General features: G+C 44.1%; 1 protein-coding gene across 1 annotated transcript in view; it reads left to right on the forward strand.

The window, feature by feature from the left end:
• Positions 1 to 460: 460 nt before the first annotated feature.
• MAMLD1 (mastermind-like domain containing 1) overlaps positions 461 to 9,253 on the forward strand; it is a gene marked incomplete at its 5' end in the record, with an annotated part of 33,464 nt that continues 24,671 nt past the window's right edge. Inside the window, 2 exon segments of the mRNA XM_010290278.1 lie at positions 461 to 1,729; positions 1,943 to 2,161. Coding sequence (XP_010288580.1) covers positions 461 to 1,729; positions 1,943 to 2,161 — 1,488 coding nt within the window.

Here is a 9,253-nt window from a genome sequence, read left to right on the forward strand (position 1 = left end):
AGTTGTCTCAGGTCTGAATTTAATCCGAGTCACTGGCAGAAGGTCATTAAATTCAGTCCAGGGTTTCATTCAGATCTGCCATTGTTTAGACCTAAAAAATGCTACCATAAAAATGTTGGCATGTTTGTTATTCAGGGACTATAATGTCTTAATTGAAATGGTACCAGAAACTATTTTAAAAACTTCTATTACAGTTCACATGACAGACAGTATTTTATAGCTTTAACATCTGTTTTAAGGCCAGCATGTGAGATTTAGCCTTTGTCTGACTATAACTCTTTTGATTTCAGTGAAGTTGCACCCACTTAAATCCTGATTGAATTTGTCTCACATGATTGGTTTTTTAATTGTATGATTTAATTTTCTTTATCTCCAACCCAGTGTTACACTATGGAGCTTCGGAGCATGTTCGAATAAGGTCAATAACAGATCCTTTCTTCTTCCTTCTTTATTTTCCCAGTTACAGGGATCCATTAAAAGAAAACTGGAAGATGATAGCTCGCCTGCCTCCAGTGGTGTGCCTGATGTCATTTTCCCAAATGACAGTAAAAGACTTTGTCTTGATGACGTAAACCTTGCCATGGGCCAAGGTGCCAATCCCAGTGTGGCGTGTCCAGAAATGCAAAGTTCTCCGTTCTCCACCAGCCACAGCGCTTCTTCTTTGGGAGTCGCAGCTCATTCAGTGCTCCTCGAAAACAATCACATGAATGGCAGTGGCATTGGTTCCCCGTTTCCAGTGCCACCCAACACAGAAATAAATCAGAAGGGGTCAATAGGAGGGCAAAACAATAACATTGTCCACTATGATGAGAAAGGAAACAGCTTGCAGTCTGTGGACCAAGAGCTGCAAGATCTACTGGAAGAGCTGACGAAAATGCCTGATCCTTCTCCCAATGACCTGGATCTGGAAAAGATTTTGTGCAGCAAGGCTGAGGAGCCACTCGGGCTGAGTCATTCGCAGCCAAGCATAAGTACCCCTCCGAAGTCCTCCCCACAGACTTCCCACTTGGAGAACCATGTTGCTAACAAAGATTTTTCTCCGGGCTGCAATCCAGCCAGTGGAGGATCTCCTCAGATGAGACCATCTTCTGCCGGAGCTAACTTCCAAGTTCCTCCCTCAAACAAACCTGCTGCATCACCCATCTCTACAGCAGCTCAGAGCAAGAACCAGCCACCACCTATGCTGCCAGTACCCTTGCCCAACATACCTGGCTCCAACTGGCACGCGCAGCAGCTAAAGCAGCTGGCAGCTAGCAAGCAGGTATCTACTACTAAGCAACAAGTCCAGGCTCCCAGCTGGCCAACTATGTCTCCTCCTGGTCTCTCTCCGCCTTACAGGGCAGGATCATCCCCACACCATCAACCTTTCAGTCCTCAAAATGTTATGGTGTCTGGCATGCCTGCTAATAATTTGCCAGGAAACAACATTCAGAGTCCTCAAAACACACTGCTTTCAAGCATGACTTCCAGCAGCACCCCATCCAGTGGGCCCTCTCCTCCTTATGGGTCTGAGAAGCTCTCCAGTCCAGCTCTGAACCAGCAGCCCTTCAGCCCGCAGAGCTCCATGCTGCCCACCCTGACGGCAGCCAGTTTGCCAGCCAGCAACATTAAAAGTCCACAGAATAACTTGGTTGCCAACATGGCCCCCACAAATACTGGACCTTCTCCGCCGTATAGGCCAGAAAAACTGTCAAGCCCAGCTCTGCATCAGCAGCCCTTCAGTCCTCAAGGTACATTGATCTCTAACATCACTCCCACCAGCAACCCCACAAGTATGCAGAGCTCGCTTTTTAAATCAATGACTACAAACCCGTCCAAAAATATGAACATAATTATGCAACAGCCATCCAGTAGCTTACAGCCAGGTCTGGTGAGCGAGAGCCCTGTTAGCCAAGACCAGTTTTCTTTCAATAACACCAAACCGCTGTCTCACTTTGCCTCCGAGTCAGCTACTCAGAAGATGTCCCCCCTGACAGCAGGACAAGGGCAGCAGTCTCTCCTTCACTACCTCCAGCAGCAGCAGCCGCAGTCTCCAGCCGCGCAGCAGTCCCAGCAGGCTAACAGTAGCCAGTTTCTCCAGCAGCAGTTTCGACAGCTGATACAGCCACATCGGATGCAGAGACACATGCAGCCTGCCACGTTGCCACCTCAGAGCAGACAGGTGAGAACCTCTCTTCTGTCCTGCAGGGCCCGTGTGAAAATATGGAGTCATTTATTTTCTTATTTTTACCTTTGTGTTTCAAATGCGACGTCGCTAAGCTTCTGGGATGTGCACAGTGTATACTCGGGCAAGGCAGTAACAACATTCTGGCATTATCAGAGTAACTTTATTTATTTCTTCAACTGAAATGCGCTGTAATTCCACCGTGCATTGTCTCTTCTAGCCCAGTGGAGAACTTTATGCTATTAGGCAAAACACATTTCATGCCACTAAAATAAATTATTTTTGTGCGTATAAGTGGTATTTTTATTTAGGTTACATTGTAAGCTGCAGAGGTGTTCCTGTAACATCTTTCCCATCATTCTTTTAGTGGGAATATATATATATATTTTTTTTACAGTGCCATTCAACAAATTCATCTGTGTTACACTTCTGAGGCTAGAAAAGATCAGGTGGGGTGAGAAGTGAAGTTAAAACATGACTCCTTTGTGGACAGCAGGTCAAACAGTACAGGTCCAGAATAGCAGAGGCAGACTTGAAATACCTGCTAGTGGCATTTGCCAGAAGCAATGCCCTGCTTTGCCTGAGGGCCATTCCCCACCCTTTGTTGATCTGTGATACCAATGGAGCTGGTAAATGCAAAAATGCAGCTGGCAGGAATGAGACACAGCCCTGATTTCTCTCCAGCAACCCTCTGCCTGACACGGGGAGCGGTGGGAAGCACTGTCCGCTACCACCCCAGATAAGAGAGATTTACTGTGAACGGGGACTTCAGAGCAAGGAAGGGCATGAGGACTCAGTCAGAGCAGCCTGGGTGTGAGGAATAAATAGCTATCTTTCTGTTAAGAAGAGTAGTAGGAAACACTGAACCTCCCACCAAAGCCAAGGACCTCATTAGGCTGTACCAGCGCTTTGGAAGCAGAATCATTCAAGCTGCTTAGCTGTGCACACAGGCACTCCCTCACCTCCTCGTGAAGGACTGGGACACTTCTCACTCAGCAAACCAGAGACTGATCTCTGAGGCTCTGCTGGGGTCCGCTCGAGAGCGTGGTGCTTGGCTGGGGAATACACTCCAGAGCCTGGGCTGCTTTGCTCTTCCCTGCTTCGCGACGGGTCCCTGTGGGGGAGGATGTTGCCAGTGTAGGCGACTTGCTGTAACCGTGCCCTGTGCTAGCAATGAGAAATAAGGGGATAGTTACTAAATGTCCGCCTCTTAGTGGTAAATGGACGAGGTGCATTTCCACTGTGCCGCTTTGGGATCGACTCACTCTTGGATTCCAAGTTGCGCGCACTCAGTGCTCCCTTGCTTCGACGCGGCAGCTTCAAACAGGCAGTGGGGAAGGCCTGGTGACGGGCTGAATTTGCTTATCCAAATATATAGCACGTAACAATATGGTGTATATGGTTGACTTTAAAGGTTTATCAGTATAAGGCCCCTAATTCAACAAAGGCCTGAAGCAATTATGCTGCTTTAAGCACCTGAGCCCTGTTTGTGTTCAGTGGGACCCAAATTAAACACGAAGTAGAGGGTCTTGCTGGCTTGGGATCTAGGAGCATGGATGGACAGTATGATTGAAAGTAAGTTGCTGCAGCTTCATGAATTACTGCCCATCAGATGTTTTCCTCTGGAGGCAGTGTGGGTGAAAAATACATTCACGGTGCTTTACTGCATCTCGGATGATGGCTGGTAAGTTGTTAAACTGCAGTAACGTGATCGCTTTTGGTCGTATGTCCATAACCTTTGAGCGTTTTTTTTTTTTCTGGCTCCCCCGCTGGGTGTGTAGAATTGCCACATCCCTGATGGATTCCTGAGGTTTCCTGTGCCCTAGTTTTCCCTGCCTTGCATTTTTGTCTTACACCTCTGAACCTCCGACATCACTGATTAGCCAAAAAAAAAAAAAAAAAAAAAGAGAGAAGAATTCCTGCAGTGAGTCTCCTTAACTGGCCAAAATAAGCCCCTCTTCCAGCAACTTCCCTGGTGCTCTGCTTGTGCTGCATTTCTGTGCTGATTCTCACAGTCGGAGAGAGTTGTTATAATTTGGCGGCTATCAGTGAAGATCAAGGACAGTTAAGACAATGTTAGCAGGTGATGAGCATGTTACATTTTGGACTAGTTAGGTAAGCTTATGGTGCCTCCCTCACTTTACAAGTAAGACTTACTACAATAATTATACATCAGATGACAGTGCTTCGGTTTCACAGTCTGTTGAGCTGCTGAAGAAAGATGGTGGATGTTCGGGAGCAGAACATTTTGTAGAACATTAGGTTTTGGTAACTTTACTGCAAAACCCGTAGAAGAAAACGGATCCTGAGTGCTGAATTAAAAGAAACGTGACATGGAAAAAATATTCTAGGTAGGAAACCTTAAAATTCTGGGAAGTTTGCTAAAAAGAAATTTGCTACGTTTCTTTGAACCTAGCATGTAGAACTGTTATTTGTCTGCAATAGATTTCTTATTTGCATTGAAACATTGATATTGAACTTTTGGACCCGACCTGCTGTGTACCAATTTTACTCCATTATAGTGAAGTAGCTCCAGTGACTGTGGTTTTGATTTCCAGCAGTGTACCCAGAGCTGATTTGAGCTTTGCAGAATCTCGGTGCCAATTCTCTCCCCGAGGCAGGTGATGAATAAGACTTTTCAAGCATAGAGCAGTTATTTCATTAAAAGGCAAAATGTTAAAGAATCAGAAGACAGGGGAGACAACATCCACATCTTCAAAAATTAGTAACCTTCCGGAGGAAAATTGCTTTTTTTAGCCTCATTCACAGAAATTTGCTCAAAGAAAAATAACAGCGTTCCCTGGAATGCTGTTTAGTGTTTAAAAGTCATCCCCTTACTCTGTGTGTGTGTTTGTAAATGTGACTAAAATTTATAAAAAGAAGGCATAGTACTCTCTTCTTTTGAGCAAGAGGTGCAGCTTTGTGCAGAAGAAGAATGTGGATGGTGGCCAGTTGGAGGGAGAACAATAAACCATGAAATTTGATCCTTGTAGCAGGCAGAGCAACATGGGGAAGAGAGCAGCGGCTGGGCCATGGACCCAGAGTGAGCTTTTTGCCGTTGTTTTAATGCATATTAAAGCAAAGGCGCCACATTCCAAAAGCTGGGTTACTACCGGTGCCGCACAGCTCTACCATTTTTGTACTTGATGATATATCTCTTAAGCATCATCAGCCTGCATCCCAGATCCTGTACGGCCTGGACAACCAGTAAATCTGATAAGGGCTAATCGTCTCCCATCCCAAGCACTATGTCTTTATTGTCAAGCGTCGAGGGATATTGATTGAGGCACTGACAGTTTGCATTGTGCGATACTGCGAAGCCTGGTGGTGCGAACGTTGCTCCCGTGGATACGTGCAGGTTTTCATTTTACTCCTGTAGGACTGATACTTGCCAAGTGAAATGATACTCAAAGGTCTGGGCTCATAAATCCACGATATAAAGGTGGCAATAAATGCCAGAGAGTCAAAGATAGTCTCCGGAACTGTCAGACAGTGCTTTCTGGACTTAAGCTTAGCCACTTGACTTTATTGGCCATTTCTGGGTGCATGAAAAGCTGCATTTGCCCAGGCAGGTTGGATAGTTGGGCATCTCCCTGATTTTCATGTCTAGATACGGTTTGTACTTGCAGATCTTCTACTCTGGCATGTCAGATGTATTGGGCCCGATTCTGCCGTCAGCAATGCTGATACAACATCACCACTCCCAGAAGGTCTCTTCTTTTACTCCTGCCGATGTAAGAACAGACACAGGGCTCTCTGAGTGGAAAGGAGGGTTTCCCTGAAGGCAGGAAAAGGAGCCGGTGCTCTTTGCAGTTTAAGTCAGGCTGGAACAACAGAAACCCTTTGGGTGGCCATTACTTTTCCAAGCCCAAGTTTGTCCGCGAGCCGCGGGGAGGAGGGCGGCGTTGCCCACGGCTCTCTGTGTAAAACGTTGAAAACCGAAACACAACTTAAAAGCTTGTTTTGTTGGGGGGACGTAGCTAATAAACAGCCATTGTTTGGGTGGGACACAGGGTGCGTTTCTGAGCTCCGCTTGCGCTGTAAGAACCAAACGTGCTATTCTTAGAGCTCTCCGCATTCCGGCTGACGTCCAGATAGCCGTGTGCCGGACTGTCAGCCAAGGGGGTATTTGTTTCAGCTCTATTGCCAGAAATGATGGTAGAAGAAAAATGATAGAAGAGACAGAGAGAAAAATAATACTATTTGCAGTAAAAATGGCTATATTTTACTATATGTGGACTGCACATGAGATAGTGAAGAACATGCTGAAGACTAAAAAAAAAATTTGAAAAGGGCTTGACAGTGTTTCGTTAACTGTGGTAAAAGCAGCAATACAGTATCTGAGTTGGCAGAGTAAATTATGGGTTGCAGAGAAAACACCACAACCCCTGAGCTAGATTAAATATACTAGGGAGAAAAAAATGAAACAAAAAATCTTGTTTCTGAGCATAAGTTCTCTAAATATAGAAACAAAACTGAAGAAGAAATGCACTGTTATAAAGAGCAAACTGACCCGGAGCTTAGATGCCAAAGGTTAAATAAACATAATGGAATACAAAATATAGCTTTTATTAATATAAACAGAAATGTTAATACCATGGACTGTTTCCTGGGTGTCCTATTTTATGTGAAGTTATTTCTGCCTGTGAAAAGTCAGTACACCGTGACTGTTAGGCGAGACTGTTCTGAGTGAGCAGCACTTTATGTTTATAAGCTCTGATACAGACTGATTAAGAGTTTGGAAAAGCAGAGAACGCATCCCACAGCATCTGAGTACATACAGTCCTCTTGTAAGTACAGGGAAAAAATCATGTTTTATTTGGGATTTCTGAGATGTCACAAGGAGTCTTCCTAACAAATAAAACAACTACGGTATCATGTATTATTAATAAGACCAAAAGTACTGGCCAGATTTCATCTGCAGTTTCAACCAGCCCCTGCCTCACTTTTCTTCACGTGTCAAGCTTGTCTTTAAAGCCACTTTGAATAACGTTTCACTGATATTTCCCCTTCATCCTCTTCTTTCTCTTTCTTTTTCTTTTTCTTTTTCTTTTTCTTTTTCTTTTTCTTCACAAGGAGTCTTCCTAACAAATAAAACAACTACGGTATCATGTATTATTAATAAGACCAAAAGTACTGGCCAGATTTCATCTGCAGTTTCAACCAGCCCCTGCCTCACTTTTCTTCACGTGTCAAGCTTGTCTTTAAAGCCACTTTGAATAACGTTTCACTGATATTTCCCCTTCATCCTCTTCTTTCTTTTTCTTTTTCTTTTTCTTTTTCTTTTTCTTTTTCTTCTTCTTTTTCTTCTTCTTCTTCTTTTTCTTCTTCTTCTTCTTCTTCTTCTTCTTTTTCTTCTTCTTCTTCTTCTTTTTCTTCTTCTTTTTCTTCTTTTTCTTCTTCTTTTTCTTCTTCTTCTTCTTTTTCTTCTTTTTCTTCTTTTTCTTTTCTTTTTCTTCTTCTTTTTCTATTTCTTTTTCTTCTTTTTCTTTTCTTTTTCTTCTTCTTTTTCCTCTTTTATCTTTTATTCTCTTTTTTCTCCTTTTTCTTTTTCTGGAAAAAGTTTTTAAAATACTACTTTTTTTTTTCTTTTACTTAATGCTGTGGCAAAGAAAAACAGATTTGATTTCAAAGGGCAATGGTAGCACAATACCAAAGCAAAGCCTTTGAGGGAATGAAGAGCTTTTGAAGGCAAAGCAACAAGCCCTTCAGCTAATTAAGTGCCTTTGAATAGGCGAATAAAGGAAGCTGGTGATGAATCTGGATTACAGAGAGCAATAAGGCTGTGCCTGGAGTTTGACCTCTCCACAGATGTAAAAACATCTTCTTGAATGGTCATTTCTGAATTTATATTTGTCCATGCATTTGCAACAGAGTTGATATTTTTTTCAAACGTGGAGATTCTTCCTTCCCCTCTTTCAAGAGAGTCTGAAAAGAGCTTGACTGAAACTATCAGACTGCTGTCTTCTTTGTTCCCCTCCTTCCCCTGCAAATAAGTAGTGTAAGATAAGTTTTGAAAAGTAAGGAGTAAACTTGTGGAATGAAATGAGGTTTTTTGCCTCAACATGCCAACAGTAATAGAACATTTTCAGAAGTGCAATAATCAAGATAAAAAACTTTGTTCACACCTGATCTTCGTAGTCCTTTGCTCTCTTGCAGTCTTTTTTAGATTGCGTGCCTTGTCGTCTTCTGTTAGATTACAGGTATTTCAAGGGCTTTCCCTGTTGTAGGGGAGTCCTTGCAGCCATGTCTTAACCTTCCCACTTCTTTGGCTTGTATTTTAAGGTGTTTGCAGGCATTGATATTTCTAGCAGCTCTGCCTAACGCACTCATCATTCCTTCCAGTTCCGCTATCTTTTGTGCTGAAAGCGCTTTTGGACACCACATCCTCCCCCACCCTCACCATCGCCCTCCTCTTGGATCGGAAATGAATGTGGACGCTACACCAAAGCTGCAGCGCTTTCCTCAGTCCAGCCGGGTCTTTCCCTTAGTTATTACCTGTTTAATAAACTGGAAGATGTTCTGCCAGCAGCTTAGCGCTTAGGACACAGACAACTCTATGGGAATCTCACGCTGGACGAATTAAAATCCACTTGGAAAGCAAAAAGAGACTCGGGTGGTACTATGAACTGGTACTCTCAGCACCAGCGAGGGGTGCTGGGGGCGGTCAAGAAGGTCTTCTCGTTACCTGCAGGACGGTGAAGTGATGTGTGTGCGGGCTGACGTGGTGTCGTCCGGGTTTTTGGTGGAGAAGGGTAAGAGGAAGTAGTACTTACCTACTGTGAACATGTAGATGGCAATGTGACTTATCCCAGAGAAATTTAGGACAAGGTGCTGAATTTCAGCCTGACAGGCTGCTTTTAATGAGTTTCCTGGTGCCCAGGACACAGGCTGTGCCTCAGTCCTGTACCCCCCTCCGCTCCTGGCAGGGCCGTACAGCCGCGGGGTGAGCGGAGGAGAGTGTGCCATCGCGCACGGGTTCTGCATTAACTCTTAAAAAAACCACTCTTGCTTTTGTGGTTTTGAGCTTTAAGCTCCTTTGGCTCTGCAGTGGGGGGTGAGAGATAACCTCTTCTCTCAAAGGTGTAG

This window comes from Phaethon lepturus, unplaced genomic scaffold (assembly GCF_000687285.1).
Source record: "Phaethon lepturus isolate BGI_N335 unplaced genomic scaffold, ASM68728v1 scaffold36360, whole genome shotgun sequence".
In the NCBI taxonomy this organism is placed as follows: domain Eukaryota; kingdom Metazoa; phylum Chordata; class Aves; order Phaethontiformes; family Phaethontidae; genus Phaethon; species Phaethon lepturus.